Source organism: Arvicola amphibius, chromosome 5 (genome assembly GCF_903992535.2).
Source record: "Arvicola amphibius chromosome 5, mArvAmp1.2, whole genome shotgun sequence".
NCBI lineage: Eukaryota > Metazoa > Chordata > Mammalia > Rodentia > Cricetidae > Arvicola > Arvicola amphibius.
The window spans coordinates 128,927,456-128,951,370 of record NC_052051.1 but is presented as its reverse complement, the minus strand read 5'-3'; the positions used below and the strand labels follow the sequence as shown (position 1 = coordinate 128,951,370).

At 43.8% G+C, this 23,915-nt stretch overlaps 1 protein-coding gene across 1 annotated transcript in view; it reads right to left on the bottom strand.

The window, feature by feature from the left end:
* Window positions 1-933: 933 nt before the first annotated feature.
* Window positions 934-23,915, bottom strand: part of Prdm6 (PR/SET domain 6) — a 102,416-nt gene continuing 79,434 nt past the window's right edge. Inside the window, exons 5-7 of the mRNA XM_038332181.1 lie at window positions 17,848-18,190; window positions 8,179-8,355; window positions 934-1,048 (exon numbers count right to left, since the gene is read on the bottom strand). Coding sequence (XP_038188109.1) covers window positions 934-1,048; window positions 8,179-8,355; window positions 17,848-18,190 — 635 coding nt within the window. The remainder of the gene's footprint in view (window positions 1,049-8,178; window positions 8,356-17,847; window positions 18,191-23,915) is intronic.

Here is a 23,915-nt window from a genome sequence, read left to right as displayed (position 1 = left end):
CCGATGCCATTGCCTGAGCCGAATCTGCCAATGGGCATGACTGCTCACACATCCAGCCCAGAAACAACGACAACAAAATCACTTGAAGACTAACACCTCAGAGTCAGCCTCAGACCAAAGAACTTTATTTCTGTTTTCATTTTCTTAAGCTAAAATGTTATTGAAAAGAACCTTTTCTCCATCGGCTGCTTCGGAACAATATATTGTATTATGAAGCTCCATACACTTTAAATGTTTCTGAAATCTGGACAGGACGAAGCAAGTCCTCCACTTCCGTCCTTTGAATTTGCATCGGAAACCATTCTTCCTTTTTCCAGCGCCAGTTCCCAGCTGTCGGGTGGGAGGAGCCACGCGAAAGTGCACCAAGACGGAACTGTGGCAATGGGCCGCCTCTGAGGCTGCAGGTGGCGCCAATCCAGCCAGTTCTTGCTTCTGCCTCAACCATCCTTGCTGGGGCGACCAACATCGGGGTGGACCAGGCCTAGACAGAAGGAGGAAGGCCGTACCACGGGTCCCCTTGAACATGCTACTACAAAACAAAAACCAAAATCAAAAGGTGCGACGAGAACCAAGTCCCTGTGCGTTCTTACTCACAACTGTGGGCAGAGGAATCCTCCCTTTGGTATTAAATAACAGTTTTTAAAAGCTTTTTAGAAATAAAGCAAACACATGGTGGGACTGGAAATGCTAGCCATCCCAGGTGAGCTGTCCACGGAAATCCGTCTCATCCCTAAGTCATAAATAAATAATCTCTTTCCTGGTCTGACTTCCATGCCAGGATCAATATCTCTTAACATCTTACTTATTTTATTACCGCTTTTGGTTTTCTGGGACTGATTGAAAGTTGCTCAGAGGAAATCTTTGGTTTTGCTTAAGTGTCCGTGACATTTAATCATGACTTTCCTTGCACTTTAATTCCAGCCAGTCAATCAGTTAATCCACTTCGATTGATTCTGGGCTCTCGGTTATTGGCTTGCACTCGTTGGGCATCCGCTGGTGTCGACTCAGCTGCGTGGCCTGCGTGAAGCTCCTCTCGCACCTCTCGCACCTGGTGGAGGCAAGAGAGAAAATTGAGACCAGGGTGCCGGGGCCTTCCGGGTGATGGGCTTCCTCTCATCCTGACTGATTGGAACAGACACTCCAAAGTGGCATCAGATTTTACTGGCTCAAGAGGTTTAATTGGTGGCTCCTTCCAAAGCCCGGGTGCCTGGGATGGGACAAAGCCGGTCTGAGGCAGAACAGAGGGACCTGTCAATAGGCCGGGGGGAGGTGATTTCTCCAGAGAGCCCTGTCCTGCTGCACTTCTGATCGCTGTCAGTTCAAATAGATAAAGAACAAAAAGAGATTTTTAGGAGTGAGCCATCAGAGCAGAGGCTCGGCTGCAGTTTTCTGCTCTGTAACCCCAAAGAGAAATGGGTGACAAATAGAATTTCACCTGCTGCTAATTTCAAACCCAGAATTCTCCTTCTCTCAGCAGCCATGGCGAGCAAGCTGGTCTCAAAGAGTTTGGAAACACATGGAAGCAAGACCTTGTGTTTTGGGGACTATATTGATAGGGGTAGGGATGGGGAGTAGGGGGTGAAGATGGGGGCGGGAGTGGGGAGACAGGGTGGGGTGGGAGGACCAGGTATAGGGTAGCTGTTTGTTTTTGCTGTTTTTTTTTTTTTTCCCAAACGCTAATGACAATGTCACAGTCAAAGCAAATTTAGGGTTAAAATAATTTCTAAAATTAGTGTTTGCCATGGTAGAAATGGGATGACACAGAAAAACTAGGAACTGGGGTGCTGGGGTGGGTGGGTTAGGAGGCTCAACTATTGAGGGAGTACAGTATACAATGTACATGTGAGCCGGGGTGTCTGAGAGGAGAAAACAAAGCAAGCACTACACTTCAAGTATCTCCCCTTTACTTCAAAGAAAGACTGTAACCCAGAGAACCTGGGCCAGCCCCTATCTCCACAGAGCCTGAACATCAGCTTGATGGTTACTTCGTCTGCTAAAAGTGGAAGACACACACATGCACACACACTGGAGTTTTTCTGTGGTTGCCATTCCTGACCATGTGCACTAGCATGCACACACACACACACCACACACACACACACACCCACACACACACACCACACACACACACACACACACCACACACACCACACACACACACACACCACACACACACCACACACACACACACACCACACCACACACACAGACACACACACCACACACACACACACACACACACACCACACACCACACACACACACACACACACACACACACACACACACACACCGTGGTAGCAACCTGAGCTACCTCAAGCATGCTCAGACTGGGCAGCCACACTAGCCATCCTTTTACTGGCACTTCCTCAAACCTTTGAAGGTAAAGACATTCAAGAGGAGCGACAACGGCCTTCTGAAATTGCCAGCTCTCCGAACCCTACGCTATTGGAGCAATGGCGCAAGCAACCTGGACGGAGCCTGCGGTCCCGCCACAGACGAGGATGCCACACATCTCATTACCTAGTGAGCACTAGTGTTCCTTCCCACCTCTTCAGTAAACTGTGGACAGAATTAGCTAGAGAAATAGAGCACATCTACCCAGTCTGGAGAGTCTCAAATGCCTGGGAATGCTGGGAAGCTGGAGTTTGGCTCCATGCTCTAAAGCAGTGGTTCTCAAACTTCCCAATGCTGTGACTCTTTAATGCAGTTCTTCAGGCTGTGGTGACCCCCGTCATAAAATTACTTTCAATGCTACTCCATAACCGGAACTTTGCTACTGCTATGAATTATAACACAAATATTTTTGGAGATAGAGGTTTGCCCAAAGGGTCATGACCCATAGGTTGAGAACCACTGCTTTGAAGTTTCCAGACTCTGGCAGTCAACGGAGTGTGTCAGGATGAAGAAGTTGTGTTTCTCTGATTGTCTTTCAGGGAATATTTTTAGCAGCCTGCTCCACTGTTAAAAACTGCACAGTGATCTTGACAAATGTATAATGTCAGCTTTAATGTATCAGACCTATCAGCTCAATGAAAATAACTCAGAAGTATTGATCACCTAACGATTTTTGGTGTATTCATTAACGCCCATGAGCAGCTCATCCCGTCTCCAGAGCTACCGGAGTGCTGAGGACACGTAGCAAACTGCTGATTGTTTATTAGAAAACTGATTAGTTACTGGATTAGTGTGTTAAAATATACTACCTTTCACTACCTGACAAACTTTCAAATTATTATATTTCTTTTTTTAATTTTGAAGCTGTAGGATCAATTTAAAAGAGAGAGAGAGAGAGAGAGAGAGAGAGAGAGAGAGAGAGAGAGAGAGAGAGAAAAGGCTGAACAATTGTGAGGCATTGACAGTTTACCTGGCTGTGCTTTTGCTTTTCTCATCCTCTTTATTAAAATGTGAAGAATTCACATGCAGAAAGCCTGGTGCCTGACGTTAGACTGAGGTCTGTATCTCTCTGATATTCAAATGTCCATGCTGGATGACCACAGCAAGAGCCACATTGTTCTCAAGTGTTGGCTTAAATGTCTCAGTGAGATTTATGTACATAAAGCAATGTGTTTTGATCATTAGGAATTTCTCCCCATCTATGATGCATAAGAAGGCCACCGCTGCAAAGAGCATGGCTAGTCCCATCTTCTCACCCAATGGAAGAAAATGATAGGCCAATGTGGAGAAATTACTTGATTTTAGATGCTATTGCCAAGAATTTTCTCTTTGGGGGAAACATAGGTTATCAGACATACAAGCTATTTTGTTTGGGATTGATAAGAATTTTATATTTGAGGAAGTAAAGACATGTACATAAGGAATTTTTTAAAAATAAACAAGACTAGGGTTTCAGTTTCATGTCTATCACCTTAGACTCTAGATGAGAAAGCTCAGCAAAGCATTTGCACAGTTTTATGGGACTCATCAAAAGACCTACTCTATCATGCAGGTTCTGGGAGGTCAGAGCTGGGTTTCAGATGAGCTGGCATTTAACCCTGAGTTGCAGTCCTGTGCCTTCCCTTGGCATGGGCTCTGATGTCACAGCCTTGTGAACATCCAGGACACATACATGTGCAAAGTCTTCCAAATGCTTCAGCAAACAGAAAGCCCCCAACTTCCTACAGGTGTGAGAGTCCGAGTCAGCCTGGATTTCGTTTTTCAGTTTGACATCCTTCTTTTGAAATTGTAGTGGCTGACTGAACGATATGAACCGAAAACAACAGAAAGTTCTACTACACAGAAAACCTGCAAGAATCTTTCTGTGCATCTGCCATGGGCTGTGAAATACTTGAACTGGACCAAACTGCCTAGGGCTTCCTACACGGTGAATGCTTGGCATGTCTCTTCAGATTTGCTTTGAGTTTTGTCTATGTCTTGCTTAAATGCTGGATATACTTTGAAATGTTCTGCTTCTTTATTCTGAGCCAAACTCTCTTTACTGAAGTCAAAAAACATCCTGGTGAAAGTTTTTCCTCTGGCTTCTAAAACATGGTAGAGGTGATCTCTTAGCGCAAGTCCTGGCCTGTCAGTGCAGCTTCCCAGGTCAAATAGATCCCCTACCCCAAACCTGATGAGATCTCATTTAGCCCAAGACCAGGAGAAACGAGTCCTCACTGCTAGCCCTCTGACCATCTCTACCAACTGCCCTTCCTGCAATACAGTGCCTAGCCATTGCGATTAAGTGACATGATCTTTTGTGTCTGTTCCTTGTTCCCCATGACATCAGTCGCACATAGCAAACTAAAATCCGAAGCCTTTGGTGCAGTCCATCTTTTTGGTTGTTTTCCTGTAGGTTGCTTTACCTTAGAAATCTCACATCTTCAGCCTCCGTTAGCTGCTGATAGGTTTAGGGTCTCCCTAGAACTTAGGACAGAGGTTCTTCCAGGGAGCTTTCAGCTGATCAGATGTGAGGCGAAGTCTGCAGGAGTTCTAGCCCCACAGTACCACACTGCTCATCTGGCCGCCTCGGGAGGCCAGGAGTCTCCACATCCTACGGCCAAGTGCTGAGCAGCAGAGGTAAGCATGAGGGAAGGGCTTTTCCTGAAGTGACAGGCTCAGTCTCTGCTCACCCTGGAGACTTTGAGAAGACCGCCTGGGTAGAGGGGACAGTTTGGAGATAAAACCACTCGGGCCATCTACTTGGAAGCTGCATTGGGCATACAGTTTAGGTTTGCGCATCTTTACAAGATTCTTTCCAGCCTCTGCAACATTGTTTAAGCTGATGCCCATTAGCTGAAGTAGTAAAATTAACTGTGGTGGTGAAACCATTTTTATTGACTAATCTGCAACAAAAAGTTTTTTTTAATGTTTGTTTTATAAGCTTGTAAAAGGATATCTTCATAATATTTACAAATGTCCCTGGGTTGGATATCCATGGGCTGGGTTAGAAGATTCTCAAACTCCCTTGCAATAGGACAATCGTGAAAGACCCTGTATACACTAAAGGATTTAGTTTTCCATTCCTAGAAAATGTTTAAACCTTGCATCTTCGAAATAAGCATATATCAGCTCTCCTCTGGGCATATATATTTGATCATCTTAAATGCCTCAAATATGATAACATATGGCTGCTTTGCTAAAATCAAGAAGCAAACAGACTAAAACAGGCAGAGAGAATGTTATCCAACAACCCCACCGCTTTACGGTCTTTTGTTCAGTTGTTTTTTCCAGATGAAAGCAGGCATGAACAAAAGAACAACACTGTTGGAAAGGAGGGGAAACACAATCACTTAAGCCCTTCAAATATTAATCCGATGAATTAAAATTAAGTTAAGATGGCAACTCTATTGGAAACATGACAAAAACAGGATGTTAAAGAAAAAAATTGAGTGGAATCAACAAGGTTACACATAAGTAACACCTTAACATTAATAGAAATCTATTTCCCATCCTGACCCTGAAACCACTTCAATTAATTACTAAAATCTATTTACACTGCAACAAGATAAAAATCAATCTGATTACTGGCACTGAATTCATTTGGCTGCCCTCTCTACTATAAGGGACCAATGGAATCCTCAGTCCTCCCAAACTCTCAAAGAGACATAGTTACCTTTTACCTCCAGAACAATGGCAAAGACAGAATCTGTGAGCCCCTGGGAATCAGGCCTGAGGGTGATGACAGCATCCATCAGGCAGGTCACAAACACCCAAGAGAAAGGGAATTTTTAAGATAGGGACAAGCCAACTGGCCCCTCAGAAAGGTGCCCTCTTCAGACTATTTCAGTCTCTGGGGATAGAGTTTGATTAGTATATCGTTTTTGTTTGTTTGTTTTGTTTGTTTCAAGACAGGGTTTCTCTGTAGCTTTGGAGCCTGTCCTGGAACTAGCTCTTATAGACCAGGCTGGCCTTGAACTCACAGAGATCCGCCTGCCTCTGCCTCCCAAGTGCTGGGATTAAAGGCGTGTGCCACCCACTGCCCAGCTGGTTAGTATATCATAAGCTTGATTTTAGGTACCATCTTGTCCCACTTAGCCCAAAGACTTTCTGTGGTAAACAAGTATACAGACAAAAATCATTGCTGTTTTTACTATTAAGACAACCAATTAAACCATAGTTTAATGGGTTAACATAGTTAACATAGTTAACAATGATGGAGTGGCTGGAAAGATTGCTCAGCAGGTAAAGGTACTTGCCACCAAGCCTGACAACTTGAGTTTGAACCTCAGGACCCACAGGATAGAAGGAGGGAACCAATTCTTACAAGTTGTCTTCTGATCTCTACACATATGCCATGACACATATATGCGCACATATATGCACACACACAAACAGACACACACTAATAATTAATCAATTAATTGATAATTTTTAAATGATGGTAGGTAGAGGTAAAAGACAACAGCCTTTTATGAGCCCCTCCGAAGGTTGACAGATCAGCGACAGGCAGGACCCAGACCAACAGGACTGTTACTATGAGCTGTACTCAGCCTTAGGATAAGCACCGAATGGGAACCTACTTGGCTGAGCCTAAGCAAGAGGTTTAGTCTCCTATTGACAGAATCACTTCCTAATCCTGCTTGAGTTTGTCCTATAAAAGGCGAATAAGGCTGGATGTCTGTGTTTTTCAAATTTTCTTTCCCGAGTAGGGAAAGCAAGCACAGCAAATGGGTAGAAATGTGTAAAGACTTTATGAGGTCAACTGCTCTGAGTCCACCAGTTTGATGTGTGCAGCTTCCAAGACTCTCACTGCCGTTTGAAATACTCTTCTCCCTTGTATGTCTAGCAAACTCCTGCTCATCCTTTGTAGACTTGGTCAACATTGTATCCTACACATATCTGATGATTCCATTTCTCTGATATATCTCAACATTGTACAAACATATCATGTTATGCTTTTCATCCTTTGTTATAATATTGATTGATTGATTGATTGATTGATTGGACTTCTCCTTAGAGTGTGAGGTTTCCATAGTCAAGATGGAAAGGGACTGAGTCTCATTCACCTTTGTATCTCTTGCGCCTAGCAGGATGACCAACGTAAAAAAAGGCATATATGAACACATATGATGGATGGATTAATGGATGGATGGATGGATGGATGGATTAATGGATGGATGGATGGATTGATGGATGGGCCATTTTGCATAGTTCAAATATCTGCTGCTTTGTTGGATGGACTATATGTTGAAACACAATCTTGCTAAAATGCCCTTACCCACATTCTCTGTATACTGAAAAATATACTCTTCATTTTAATTTTCATCAACTTGATGAAATGAGAAGAAACAGTCATTAGAATCCTAGAGAGTTCATATTATCCAAGGTGATTATTCAAGTACCCTATACTATGGCCACCTTTCTCTTGGCTATGGGAGCTTGCAGATAGCAAGATCTTGGCATGGATACTAATAGAATTCAGATGTGCAGAACCACAGTATTTAGAAAGACTACTCAGGGTATTTACTCACACCTTAGTTTACCGATGAGAAAATAGGCCCTAGAAGATCATCTCATGTCTGCGATTGCTAACCTCGAGCCTTGATCAGTGTGTAGCTTTCCTGACTTCCATTTTCCAAACATCAGCCATGCAAGCCAAGAGAGCCTCTTACATCACAGACACTGACCTTGAAAGCAGCCTTCTCCACCAGCTAGACTGAGCTGGGCAAGGTGTGCCCATGGATCTGACAGCTCCCAAGAAAGATAAGAAAAAGAGGGTGGACAGCTGGCCACTACTTACTTGAAGGGCTTTTCTCCAGTGTGCGTCCGAATGTGGTTGTTGAGCGTGGTGGCCCCAGCAAACGCACGACCACAGTAGCCACACTTGAAAGGCCGGTCACTGGAGTGAGTGACCACGTGGTTCCTCAGTTCTGATGGCTGGGAAAAGGACTGGGAGCAGTGGCCACACTGGTAGGGTCTGAAACAAATAGAGAGTGACTGGCCATGATGTCCTATGTCAATCCCCAGGGTGAGGAAAGGGGCTGTCACTTTAGACTCAACACTTTTGAAAGACGGAGTTTACAGCTCTGGCCTCTGCGATCTACTACTTGCTGTCCCAGGAACAAGATTTGCAGAGCTGATGAGACAGATCGACCTCACAAATGAGCATTCCCTTCCTGTATGAATCATACTATTTCATAAACAGCTATTTGCTTATCTCAATGTCCCTACCAGAAAATACCAGCATATTTCTGTGAGCTTTACAGACATGAGCATGGGATTAATTAAGCCAAACAGTACAAAAGAAAATACACAATTGTCTTTTATGGTTCGATAGTATCCTTTACTTTTTAAAAGAGCTTTAAAGTCAATTATCTGGTTTAATCTTTACAGTAATCCTCTGAGTGGGACAGGGAAAGCAGTTGCTATTACCACGGACTTGGCACAGACAACCGAGGACAAACTGTCCTTCAAGGATATAAGACACTGATGCCAAGGTCATGACAGGGTGTTTGAACCTTATTCCAAGTGTCAGGGAAATACGGGCAAGTGGCCAAGTTGCATGCACACTTTCATAAATACTAAACTGGCTTGGGGTCTACCCAAGATGAAGCTAGACCTGCCAGATGCATCTCTTTGAAAAAGAAATCCTGGCTTCTCACCTATCCCATTTATAGAGTCCTGTTCTTTTTTATTTTTTTTAATGTGTATGTTGAGTGTCTGATATATGTAACCACATGTGCATCTGGTACTCATGGAGTCCAGAAGAGGGTGGATCTCCTAGAACTGGAATTACAGATGGCTGTGAGCTGCCAGGTGGGTTCTGAGACCCAAACCCAGGTCCTCTGCAAGAACAGCAAGTGCTCTTAACCACGGAGCCATCTATCTCTCCAGTCCCAGGAGTCTTGTTCTTGAATTTTACCTCCTCTGCTGAATCTAGTTGCAAGGAATGACTATGGCAGCAAGATATGACAGATGCCACTGTGCCTGCAGGGAGGGGACAGTGGTGCACAGGCCAGCAGGAGGAAGCTGAGAGAAACACCTGATAACTAGCAAGATTATCAGAGCACACACAGCTCATGAGAAGCAAATCAATTTGGGGTTTTCATAAAATAGATTAAAATTCGTCAGAAGTTCTTCTGCAAACTTAAGCAGAATCCAGTGAGTGATAGGAAACCCGAGGCGTTGTCCCTATTCAAAGTCACTTCAAATCATCTCTTGACAGGGCTCTAATTTGTTTATCAAAATCCTTTTTCAGGAAATTAACCATCTGCCCTGAAGAATCCTCCTTGCACTTACTAAGTAAGCCATGGTTTGGAGCACAGACATTGCCGGCTGCATTTAGGAAGCCAATGGCAAAGGCAGACTTAATTGCTCTGCCATTAACAAATACAGGAGCTCCAATGACCAAACACCAAACTGAAGAGCTGGGAGACAATGGTGACCGAGCATGTACAACAATTCAATTAAGTACAAAATAAAGTGTACCCTCTCATTTGTCAACTGAAGTGCTTAATTGCGGCTACTTGCCTCGCTGAACACAAATACTATTATTTTACCAGGCTTCAGCACACTGAGCACTGATTGTAGAATTTTTTAGCTTGATTAATAGTCCAGCATTGGTCAATAACTCAATACTATACAATTTTAATTACTTACATTTAGAAATCTATCTAACTGCTCTCAAACAGGTTTCAAAGAAATACATAAGAGCCCTTGGAAAGGAGTTTATCAAGCCTGACAAATTACACATGCATTTTATTATAATTATAAAATAATGCTTTGAAGGCCATTAAAATTGCCTACAGAGGAAAATATCCTCCTAGCAAATCTATTCTTGGCAGTAAACGTTGACCTTAAAAAGAGTTCTCAAAAAAAGAGTTCTCTGGGGATGAAATTTTTTATATGCTATTGAGGATCATAAACAAAATAATATATTAATATGTGCTATATTCACTGACAATTGATTTTTCTAATAGTGAAGGGACCATTAACATTTATTAGCCTCTGGTTATCTATTTTTAATAGCTATCACTATAAACAATAAGCCACTAAATAAAACCAATTAATCTTTTCCTTTTTTTTTCTAACCCTCTGTCAAAAGTTGGGGTGATTTATTTCTTGCAGTCAGAAGTCAGCCCGTCCTTTTTATGCTGATAGTCACTGTGGCAAAGATTCACAGAACGGATGTGAAAGGCTGATGTCCAATTCTGTCGTCAAGGGAAGAGGGTTAAACTTTAGAGCATCCTTTCTGCCCAGGACCAGCCAGAGAGTACTTGCTAGGGGTCCAGTGGCCTGTGTGAACTGTCTTTAAAAGTTATCATTTAAGACATTGTGTGTGTGTGTGTGTGTGTGTGTGTGTGTGTGTGCATATGCATGTGTGTGAATGTGCATGTGTATGTGCATGCATGTGCGTGTGTGTGCGTGTGTATGTAAATGAGTATGGACCATTGTTATGTACCTGTGGTTGCCATCAAATCCCCTGGAGTTGGAGTTACATTCAGCTGTGAGCTATCCAATACGGGTGCTGGGAACCAAACTTGGGATCCTCTGGAAGACCAAGTGCTCTCACCCACTGAGCCATTTCCCCCAGCCACTAGAACTCGGTTTAAAAAACTACGTGGAACACAGTTTGGCCAAACAGAAGCACCTGGAGTAATAGGAAAGGTAACTTGGACTTCAGTCTCCGGTTCTAGTCAGCTATGGGATGCTGACAAGTCACTCAGCTGCACTGACCTCTTTCCTCATGTTCTCTGGGGAAGGGGATAAGTTCACCTGGTGCTCTTTCATACTCCATGTTTTCCTCCTACTTTAGGGAAAATAACCAATGTCCCCCAAAGGTGCTTGTGAATCATAGCATCACCAATGCAACCTTGCATAAGGGTTGCAGCTAGCTCCCTGCACTTGGAAGAGTCCTGCTCTTCCTCCCTGCGCCTCTCCGTCTCTCTGGGTGTAATACTCTAAAACATGGACAATCTTAATGCTTTGATAAAAACTTGAGAATTTTGAATAACCAGAAAAACTCATATTAAAATGTAGGCACAAACCTTTCTTTAATAAATTTCATGAAGCAAAAATAATACCCTTTTATTTTTAGGTACTGTGCAGTGATATCAGAGCATTTACTGACATTCATCTTGGCAGACCCTAGTTCTATTAATATGCGAATTTGGATCTTAAGTGAGTTCTTGTGATTGTAACAGTTTCTAACAGCCTAGAAATGTACAAAAAATGCAAGAGTCATAAATATAAAAGTTATGCCTGGGCTACAGCAGACCTTGTCTCAAATAAAAACCAATAATCAATACCAAAGGAGCTGGGAGTGGTATCACACACCTTCACTTGAGAGACAGAAGCTGACAGATCTCTGAGAGGCCCAGGTCAATCTGTTCTACATGGTGAGCTCCAAGATAGCCAAAGAAAAGAAGAAGCCCACAGATCTGTAGTTAGTAGATGATGCTCTTTTCAACTTTATGTTCTTCTATTTTCAGAGTTTTCTTTAAAAAAAAAATGAGTAAAAGAGGCCAGACCGGGCATTCCAGGCCTGTAAATACTGCCACTTGTCAGACAGGAGGAGTGGAAGTTCAAGAAATGCCTGTGCTACGGAGCAAGTTCAAAACCAGCCTGGTCGACTAACTGTCTTAAAAAAAAAAAACCAATAAAATAGCTGAGAATATCAGTGAGTGGGAGAGCCCTCGTTCAATCCCCAATACTCGTGGAGGAGGAGAAAAATGATCAAAAAGTAATTTTAAAATTGATTGGAGCTAAGAATTAAATACGGATATATAGGAATACATTAAAAACAGAAACAGATACTTTCTAGGGAAAGTATCTCAGGTAACTACAATTCCTTTTGGAACTGGCCACAGGAGTTCAGAATATGGGTGTATATTTCTAAAGCCATATTTCAAGTTACACCAGAGGAACTTCAGAACACAGAGTGAGCTGCAATTATCAACATTTTTCTTACGTTTTTGGAAGGAGGTTGCATATGTGGATGTGCACATGGTAGCCTAAGGTCAGCCACGGGTGGTCTTCTCTTCTTGTCTTTGAGGCAGCCTGCCACTGGTACCCAGACTCACTAAGGAGGCGAGGCTTCTGTCTTTGCTTCCCTAGCACTGAGACAGTAGTGTCTGCCACCTTGCCCAGCTTTTTATGTGGGTGCTGATGAGAGAACTCGGGGCCTCATGTTGGCATGGCACACCCTTCACTACCCAAATCCCAGCATCTCCATTCATTTTCCAAAGTCTGGCGAAGTTAAAGTGATCAGACTCTTGGATAGAATCTATCTTAACTCGAAAATCGCAGATCCTTTTGATGTATCGTAGCAGAAAAGCACATATGGACAGACATCGGTGGGTGTTGATCTCCACTGGGTCCAGGATCTTACATCATTGCATTTGGGAAGCATATTTCAAAAGCTCTTGGTTCTCCCAACTCATCATGCACGTATAGCCTCCCACCATTTTCAAAGCAAACCCAGAGGAAGGATGTCTCACAGTGCACAGCTCTGTGTGGCTGGGTGGTGGGGTGGGACCTAAGCAGGGAGATCAGGAGTGGAGATTGCCCTGAATCAGGTCCTGCTGCTACAAGGAGCAGTTGAGCATGTGAATAGTGACTAGTGCAACTGAGAAACTCAAGTGTTATTTTTGCTTAATTTCTATTAAGAGAGATTGCAATGGCTTTGTATGGCCAGTTCCCACACAGGAAAACTCCAGCTCTGTGAAAAACTAGAAAGTGCTACATACACATCTACAAAATAATTGAGAAGGACAACGTGCGGGTGGATTTACTTAGCATAAATCAACACTGGTAGACTTTTAGGCAGAAAGAAAGCAGTGAGACCATTCGGTTCATCTCCTGACATTCTCCGTCACTGGTAGCTCCTCTGCCAAAGATTACACCAGTCAAATGTGCAATTCATTTGCTTTGAGTCTGTAATTGGTTTGGTGTACATAGGGAAAGAATGAAACATTTAACAAAATTAAGTGTGGTTTGGTTTAAAAATTATTAATCCTCCTTTGATTTCTCTTTTACAGCATGAAAATCCTCTAGCATAAAAGTTGTTCACTTGGGGCTACATCCTCTCCTTGCTCCATGAGAGGCAGACTAAGCTCAAATCTCACAAGGCTTCAGAGGGGCCCTGCTTACGTCATGGGGGCTATGTGGAGGCAGAGGCTGCCTCTGTGCAAAAAGCGTCAGGGAAGCGGTGAATGTATAGAACACTGGAAAGAAGAAAGATGGCCTTTGCACTTACATAGCAAGGGGCAGACACTATGACAGTGTCGCTCCCCAAGCTTTCCCGACAAAACAGAGCCTTGGAAACTCCTTTACCTGCCTAACACCATCCTTTTCGATGATAATCAATGGTACTTAAACACAATTGTGAACAGCTGATGGCGTGCCCACGGGGCTAAAGGCAGACTTCCTCCCATGTGGCACAAACGAAAGAGAGAGAGAGAGAGAGAGAGAGAGAGAGAGAGAGAGAGAGAGAGAGGGAGGGAGAGGGAAGGAGAGGGAGGGAGGATGTGGAGAAAAGAGAGCCAGAAAAAAAGAGAAAGTGGTATAAAATAAAAGTGCATATTATGAATACAATTTCTGTGAAGACCAGAACATTCAGAAAATAATCTACTGTGATCAAAGGCTTTGCTCACCCATTCCTGGAGTCCCCTCCCTTCCAACCCTATTGAGAGTTTCTGCAGCAGAAAAAGAGGAAAGAAAGGGGATGTGAACCTCCTGGACCCAGCAACAGTAAGCCAAGTTGCCCTGGCTCAGGCAATTAGCTTACATAGAAACTCGAATGCTTACAAACTGTGTACATAGAGTCTTGGTTGGTCAGCCTTCCAACAGCTGCTTACCTATGGCTCACCCAGGAGTGGGAGCAGGAGTTGGTAGCCTGAGAAAAGGAAGAAGATGGGGGATCTGTTGGCTTAATATCCACAGAATGAAACTGAGAGAACGAGCCATCCGTGGCTCTCAGACCTTCATAGTTCTTTGGTATCTTTTGTTCTGACTCCTATTTTTGCCAGATCCAGCTGATTTTTCTCCTCCATTCATTATGTGTAAGTAGACATGAGAAACAACGCCAGCACCACTGGGTAGCCACAGACCTCACCTCTACACGTTTGGATGGCACCCACAGGAAAAGGATCACAGCTACAGAGCACTTCTCTTGATGAAGATCCAAATGTCTGACCTTCCATTGCCAAAGAGTCTGTAGACTGAAAAAGCATTTGGACCATAGTGGCAGGGGCCTGTCGCAGATTTGTACCTGTTCACCTTCGGACTTGTCTTCTGACCTCTCTTTCTAGTGAGATTTTCCTGATAGTTTTCAAGGAGAAGGAAAGGGGTTTCTGTTAAACTGTTTTACTGTTCAGCTGGCTTCCTCTACATGTGGGTCTCTAATCAACAGATTCAAACAATTAGAGAGAAAAAAAACTACTCCAAAAAACGTAACATGCCTGCAGGGAATACGTGTAGCCTTTTCTTGGCAACAGTCCTAAGCAATACAGAATAAAAATTATTTACGTGGTCTTTACAACAGTGTGGGATATTACTACGAGTGATTTAAAGATAATTTAAAGTACACAGGAACATCTGCATAGGTCATCTGCAAATCCCCCATCCTTTAATCTAAGGAACTTGAGCATAGATTTTTATACTGGGTGGGGTTCTACACAGGTGTGAGGGACAGCTGGCTACAGATGAGTGAGCACAAACCACCAAAGACAAATGCTCAGCTCTGAAGCTAGTCACCAAAGAATGTATGCAGTGGCGTGTCTCCACACAAAGATCAGGTAAGTTTCCAAATCTGGCAACCATCCTGAACAAACGTGATGTCCATATTTCATTTATGGAGTTCTGGACATTGTTCCGATTTAGCTTTTCCTTGTGTGGCTAGGAATGTTGAAAAGTATCTCCCTGTCTGCAAAGTCCAATAGGATATAAATAAATTATTCATCTAGAATAAAATTAATAGATAAAAAGACTAGGCATCTCCCTCTTTTTCATCTTCAAAAATCATCTCAGATTGATGACATAATTCAACACCCCCCCCCCCCCCCCGCATTGTTACTAAGAAACATTGTACTGTATTACACTGCCTTCAAAGAGTCTGGTTTTTCTCAAGTCATGATATTCTTAACTTTAATTTATTACTGACTGATGGCAACTACTTCTTATGTGCTCACAAACAAAGCGCAGGGAAGAATCAAGAACCCACAGGGTTTCTTTCATACCACCTGGGGATTTACCAGGCACACTAAATTTGCTTACAATCATCGCTGACCTTAACAATCTCCCCTGGAGGTATTTTGTTCACCTAAGCTAATTGTTTAGATAGTTTTTATAGGTGTATTAAATTATAGTGCTAGTATTTTACAGGACAAACTTTAGACTTAAACCATGCACATGATTTTCTGGGTATAACTCAGGTCACACAAAACAGACTGTTGTTATAAAGTATCTATTTACCACAGAACATCTACATGGCCTTTGGGAGATTGCATGTGAAATCCTATCACACCCAAAAGACAGAAACTTTGTCCTTTTTTTTTTTTTTTTTTTTTTTTTTTTTTTTTTTTTTTTGGTTTTTCGAGACAGGGTTTCTCTGTAGCTTTGGAGCCTGTCCTGGAACTAGCTCTTGTAGACCAGGCTGGTCTCGAACTCACAGAGATCTGCCTGCCTCTGCCTCCCGAGTGCTGGGAATGCCCAATGTGTGTCACCCCTATACTATTGGCATCCTTGTAAGCAAGCAAGTTAAGGCCAGGGTTCTTTTTTTTTTTTTAGAACTTATTTAAATTCATTTTATGTGCATTGGTATGTGGTTGTCAGATCCCCTGGCACTGGAGTTACAGACAGTTGTGAGTTGTCATGTGGGTGCTGAGAATTGAACCCAGGTCCTCTGGAAGAGCAGCCAGTGCTCTTAACCGCTGAGCCATCTCTTCAGGCCCCCTATTTTCAAACTTACTGTGCACAATCACTTTACTATAGTATCACAACAGTCCTTTGCAAATAACACACTCTTACACCTAAACTCACTTTTTATGAGAAGATTTTAAATGCATCTTTGGTTTTAAAATGATGTGTAAGCTAAGAAGGACACTTACTGGACTATATGCATGCCTGTGAGCTTTTAAGAAAAGCCTTTCTGCATGGGAGAGAAAAAAAAAAAAACACTCCAACTTTTACATTTTACCTCCACAGCACAAGCGTGCTGGGAGCAGCTAGACTCAGAGGCCTTTGCACTAAAGTAAATGTTTCCATCTTGATTAGTTACAGTAACGCTTGAGGCTAAGCAACCGGTTTCTAGAATGACACAAAAGGAATGTGCACAGGTGTAAAGGTGTCCAAATGCCCTGAATCTAAGATTAGAATATACTCACCCATTCTGCCACCCTCTCACCCCCTAACCCTTTACTTGGATCTCACAGGCACACTGCTGTATGCTGCAGAGCTGAGAGGGAGGAGCTGAGTGTTTGCATTAGGAGGCAGCGAGTCATGTGACCATCTTTGTTAAGGTTAATGAGTAGCAAAATGAAGTAAACAATTTAGGCACCCTGCTTCCAGATGCCCAATCCTAGCACTCAGAGTTATTTCTCACTTTTATATTCCAGGTGAATTTTTTCCTAGGTTGTTCTTGGATATTTTGGTTTTAATCAAGTTCTCGCAAGACATGAAGGAGAGATAAAACAGAGACAGCCTTCCTATTGAATTAATTTGATCTTTGTCTTTTGCGCTCCCAGCGATCAAGACTGTCAAATAAACCAGTTTTGATTCATAAATAATAGTTCCATTATATCTACTGGGCCACTCGTCAGAGTACCTGAAATTTTAATTCACTTGTTCAGCTAAATTTCATCCTCAGTTCATGGCCATAAAATTCCGTATTGACAAACTTTCAAACCAACTTTGACTCTGACGTATCTAGTCAACATTTTTCTTCTGTGTGGATATTAGTTTATTGAATAAGTGGCATCTGTTTTCCTCCACATCACTAGCCGAGTGGGTATTTCCTTTTGACAGGTTTGCAGGATTTATGGGTTTGCATGCTCCGAAGAAAAATAGTACTAAGCAAAAAATTCCAATTCATTACCCCTTAGTACTTAATTAAGTTCATACTCACGGCACACTGGAGGTGAACTCTGAGATGCCTGCGACAGCCGGCCAGCAGCCAGCTATATTATCTTTGGAAGACAGAGGGGATTCTGATTATCCTGACCTCATTTTCCACCCCTGATATTCATAAATGTTCCTTCTCTCTTGCTCCCTTTTAAACTTGGACCTCACTGTTTGGGTAGTGAGCGTGGAAACCTCTCAGCAGCCACCAACCCGTCTGTGCAGTCTTCACAAACGCTGACGGCACCACTGAGGCCTAACACAACTTGGGGTGGGACTTTCCAGCCTGCGGGCAGGCAGCTCTAAGCAGCGGCTTTTCCCCCAAGGTGCTGCGGGATGCCCTGGGCCTCACCTGTCGGGGTTCTGTGTGCACACGTGCATCTGCAGCAGGATGCGCTGTGTGAAAGTCTTAAAGCACTGGCCGCACTTCCAGAGGTGCCAGTCACTGAACTCCGAGTGCAGCTGGCTGGTGGAGGTTGGGCTCGCCAGGACCCGCTGATTCTTCACGTTGATTTGATTAAATCCTGCCTCGATGGGCCCAGATTTATCCAAGAGGGTGAAATTCCTGCTGCAGGGAGTCTGTGGGAAAACCACTGAACGCTGCTGGCTGGTGGAAGAAAGCTTACTGCTCTTGTTGAAGGGCTGTAGGGCATCTTGTCGGCACATGGCTTCCATTACCGTGGAAGGGACATTCACTGGAACAGCGAGAGTTGGAGAAAGTCAGTTTTCATCAGCCCTTAAATAAACACAATAGCACATACTTCAAAACATCCCTATTAAACAAGCATGCGAAATTGTGTTTTTCTGGCCCCCAAATTAATATAATAAAATATAATCTGAGGGGAAAATCAGGCTTATCACAAATTAATAACTCATCCAATGCCAGTTTATTAAGCAATTAGTATATGCTCAGTGCTGTTCTGGTAGGCCCTTTGCCTTCAACGTCCACACAATTCTGACTCAAGATATATGGGACTCCACACTGAATTCTGCTTAGAGACCTTCAGATAAAAGAGACAGAGGGTGAGCCGGTGCTGCCCAGAAATGGTAGGTCCCGCTGCATTAGGAAGGGAATGCCAAGGCCTCCTACCAGGCCTTTCCAAAACAAAACAGGGATTAGCCAATGGAGCTGACTGAAGAGCTAAGAGAAGAAGAGCTATCAGGAGGTAGGAGGAGCCTGGCAGGTTAGGATGGAGCAAGGGAAATGGGCTGCCACCGCAGGTGTGGGATTCTGGCTACCGTGAGAATAGTGTTGGGGAAGAAGGGAAATGACAGACATTCAAGTGCCCTAAATTGACTTTGAAAACTATTTAAGACCCAGGTGATGCACACAGGCTGGTTTTGAACAGAGCAGGGTTAAGTCCACTCAGAAGACTTTCAGGGAGGGCTGGAAAGAGGCGCGACCGACAGATGAATAGAACAAGGGAAACAGCTGTGGTGCTTGAAGCTGAAGTTCTGACATCAAGACGGTCCAGGCTCCTGTCTTGACTCTAGCTTTCGTTAACGATGGTGATCTTAGGCAACTCATTAAACCCCTTGGAGCCTCTTTCCCCATGGGTAAGCGCTACTTCTAGAAATAATAGGCCCTCCATTTCCTGGCAAGGTGACTGTGGGGAAGGGAGCATCACCCAACCCCATGACGCAGTCCTTGGGAAAGCGTGAAGTGGTCACTCTGAGGACTGAGTGAGCGAATGCAGCAGTGGTGGCTTTTAGGGAAGAGGCCAACACCCACTAGTGACAGAGCCCTGGGCTCTGGTGGCCTCATCTCTCTTGAAGGAAGTTAAGGTGTGATATCAAAGAGTTCATCACGGGACCGATGTCAACCACAGTCACCATTCTTTCGGGGCAGGGAAAGAGGAGATTAGAATGAGGAGAATGGTCCTTGCTGGGTGCTCAAGTAGGACAGAAGGAGGACCTGTAAAATAAAAGGTTTCTTTATGTGAGAAATCTAAATCCTTGAAGTTTATTGTGCCTTTAAATTTTTACTCTATTTTGCTTTGGACAGGGTACCATTCAGTAGCCTTAACTCATAGTGATCTGCCTGCCTTGGCCTCCCAGGTACTAGGATTTCAGTCAGGTGTAAGCTACTACTCCTGGCTTCTTTTTTCAACACCTTACTGTGTTAGCAACATTTATCGAGTATTAACTGGTCTTTCCATGGGTCTAAAGGTGATTAAAATCTATGCAAAAGACTTAACCTTTTAAAAAAGTAACTACTCTGATATATATATATATATATCACATACGTATGTATTTATATATATTACATATATATGTAAAATTATTGGTTATTTCAGGAGTCAAAGAGATTAACAACCATACAGTAGTCAAAAGATTAAGGTGAATGGTGGCACACGCCTTTGATCCCAGCGTTCTGGGAGTGGGAGAGGTGGATCTCTGTGAGTTCTAGGCCAGACTGATTGCATAACAAGTTCCAGACCAGCCAGGGAAGCACAGTGAAAGACCTTGTCCAAAAATATGCAAAATTTTGAAGATGATTCGCAAAGGTTGGTGATGGGGAAGAAACAAAGCCATGCCTGCTATAGATACCGATACGGCCCTGGCTTAGAATCATGGCAGGAAACAAACTGGAATCTCTTGTGTCCTCCTCGCCACGGCCGTGGCCAAACTTTCTTGACAGCAAGAGCACGCTCAGCTCTAGAAGACAGCAGTAGAGGCGTGGGAACCAGGAAGGAGACAGGTGGCTCACACATGTGGGTACAGTGGTGTCACCTGAGGTTCTACAGAATCAGAGGATCAACAAATCTAACAGAGGGAGCAGTCCTCCCTACAGTAAGTAAGCAGAGCTAGGCTCAGCCCAGACAAGATGCTCCAAGTCCGGAGACGGCCCTGGAGCCCTGCTCAGTGGCTACTCGGCAGTAGTACAGACGGTTTTTAAAAATCAAATGAGTCTCCCAGAAAGGCTTGAGGTGAAGTCGGGGCAGAATCACTGACTAAATTGACCCTCCCTCATTACAGGTGGCAAAGCAGTAGCCCAACAGCACCCAGAGGTTTGCTTGGCATGACGTGTCAGTGAAGGATAGCCCTAGCTGTAGTCTGTAGCTTTCTAAGTTCCGGCAAATTTCATTTTTGATTCCTGTCTCTAACTTCTCTGCTCACTAGCTGTGTTTCAAATAGAGGAAGGCCCCTTTATGGGTTGCACAGTGCTTTGTGTATGTGCTGTATACACCAAACTATACATGTTACATAAACGGGTATACCTGTATCCAAATTATGTAGATTCTATATTTCATTTATATAAGACATGTATCATTTGACCTCCTGAGGCAAAAAGCAATATGGAGGAATTTGTAGGCGCTTTTTAGACTTAAAAAAAAAATCTTTCTTTGTGTTACATCTTAAGCAGACTCTAAAAGATAAGGGGAAATGCTTTGCCCATTTTAATAAAAACTAAAAACAGGAGCACTGTCAGAGGTCAGGTTGGAGCCCATTTGTTTGGCATTTCCCTCACTGATCCAGGAAAAGCAAAGCACAGAGAAACTGCTAGTCTCCAGGCAACAGTGAGCCCTTGCCAGCCGCGCCACTCCTAAGGAGCGTGAAGAGGAAAGATGGTAGAATACAGAGACTGTAAACACGCAGGAGAGCAGCGATCCTGGCCCAAGATTTTAATTTTAAATCCTTAAGGCCACACAATCTTTAGATAGAAGAAAAAAAAAAACAGATTCATGGGCCCATAGATTTTTATAAGTTTAATGATCAATGTCAAGAAAAAAAAATCAAATTTATATATCTAAAAATTCGCAAATTTATCAGAGATATATGGGCCTGGGTGACTGTAATGTACTAAACAGCATTTGGGTGGTAAAGATGAAGATGCCTGGAATAAGATTATTCTCCATTTATTATTTTTATTTTTTGGTATATCACAACACAACTCTAAAACATATACCAGCTGTAGGTAGTAGCATGCTCCCTATGCCGCCCTAAGCATGCGCCTCCATCATGATTATAAAGTAGTTCAGTCTTACTAAATGAAACTAAGCACACGATTTACAAGAGAGAGGAGACGGAATGAAAATTTTTCACCAAAGCGATCATATTTAAAGTCCAGCTGCTCTGTGGAGCCCTACCACATCCACACCTCCCTTCATGTATAGGTGTTTGTTTTGAAAACAGAACATCCTCCCGAATGTCAGCCTCCCTGGCCACATCAAAAAACACTAACTAAACAAGAGAACCTATCAGCCAGGGACAGGGGGTAAATCTTGGAAGCGCTGCCTCATGGAAACCCAGGAGAAGTGGTTTAGACGAGGCCTGAAGACAGGTCACTGACATAACGAGAAACACAAGTGGATTCTGCATTCAGGGACACTGAGATACAGAGTCTTCTTAGGCTAGGAAGACAAAGATTAAGAGGAAGGGGGTGCAGTCTAGAGCCTGGAAGGATGGAGCCAAGCAAAGACATTAACTTATCGAGTCTGGATAGTTAAAACGCTGGTCACATCTGGATAGTTAAAGTACTGAGGGGAGGAAAATTCAGCATCCATGAAATCAAGTCTTACTTCACCCCACCTGCAAAATATCTTCTGAGCATCTACTCGCTACTGACTGGTGGGCACATAGCAGAACAGGAGTGCGCACGGTCCCTCGCCCTGTGACAGACTGACAGACAGGAAGCCGGTGTTTGTAGTCATCCACTCAACTTCAATTCCTTAGCTCTATTAATTGAATCATAATAACTATAGGCACTGACACGCAGCATTAGAATATGAAAACGCGTCCATTTTAGAAGTGACATAGTCCAGGACTGCAAGAAAGAAAGGATGCTGGGAAGTCGGGTATCTGAGCCCTGAAGGGACTCATGAGAGAGTGGAGACAGGCGGAAGACATGGTCAGCTAAGGGAGCTGACACGGCAGCACCTCCGGTCCCTGCTGTGTGACGGGAAGGACCTGAGCACTAAAACACCTGAAAATGTGTCCACAAGGTAGAGGAGGGGACAGAGGAGGGCAGGCTGCACCTGAGGCTGGAGGGAAAGGTAGTTATTGCCAGCACCTGTGGGAGCTGCGTCAGGACTGGAAGGGTGCTGGGAGACTGGGAGCCTGGGGTCTATAGCCCGATAGGTACAGCTTAACAAGGCTAAGCTCTTGGGGTCTTGAGGTGACTAAAATCTTAGTCTAGTTTGATTTGGGGTTTGAGGCCAGGCCTCATTAGACCGTCCTGACCCGCCTGGAACTTGTGACCATCTTGCCTCTGCCTCCTGAGTGCTAGGATTACAGACATGCGCCACCACATCCTGCTGCCTTTTAATTAAAACCCCAGGTGTGGAGATGTAGCTCGGTTAGTAGAGGGCTTGCCTAGAGTAAGCAAATCCCTAGGTCCCATCCCCAACACCCTGGTAAAACTACGTGTGGTGGCACATGTCTTTAAACCCAGCGCTGGGAGGTGCAAGCAGGAGGGGTCAGACGCTCAAGAGTCATCCTCAGCTAAACAGCGAGTTTCGGACGGCAGGGGCTACATACGATCCTATCCGAAGATAAATTAGTATGTGAGCTGGAGACTACGTGGGGCTCATAGCATTCCATATTAAAGAGCTACTTATGCAAGGGAGGAGTCCTTGCAAGTCTAAAAGAGTTTTGAACCAGAGCTCGAGGGGACCAGATGTCTGCTTTCAGGGTATCATCAATCCACGGTGACCAGTGTGGACCATATGCTGCCAGTACATTTGCAAAAAAGTAGATAAGAAGCCCAACACGGTGGTGAACACTTATAATGCCGGTCACTTGGGAAACTGCGGCAAGAAGATCAGAAACTAAAGGTCAACAAAGGCTTTCTTGAAAAAGTGGAGACAGAGGGGAGACGGTTGAGTGGAGGACAGAAAAAAAGAACAGAAAGGGAGAATGTATTTAGATGCCTGAAGAGGCAAAAAATGTATTTCTGGAAGAAGAGCTAAGAATTTGTCAACATCCCTCATTATCTCTTGGCTGGTGATTCGTATGCCTATAATACTCTGTGGACTTTGATCTATGAGCCCAAACTATCTGTTGATAAAACAAGTGGATAAACTAGAATAAAATAAGCAAACAAGTGGGATTTCACTCTGGCTGCGATGACCCTAAAGAGGTTGCTTCATGGTGCATCCTTGAGTGGACCATGTGACCCTGATCGGGATGGTGGCAACAGAGATGAGCACACACAAGGAACACACACACACACACACACACACACACACACACACACACCAGGGCCTGGTGAGAAAGAGCGACGTGTCTAGGTCACAGTTGGATGACTAGAAGTGAGCACTGTTAGCTACACGGAGAGAGACAGACTGTGGGAATGGACATGACCACTTCAGTCCCAACACCCCGAGGGCGAGGTTCCTATGCGGGACGGGAGTGAAGGATGTTGGGAAGATAATTGCATAGTTGAGGCTGGGAGTCACAGAAGTCTAGGTGGATACT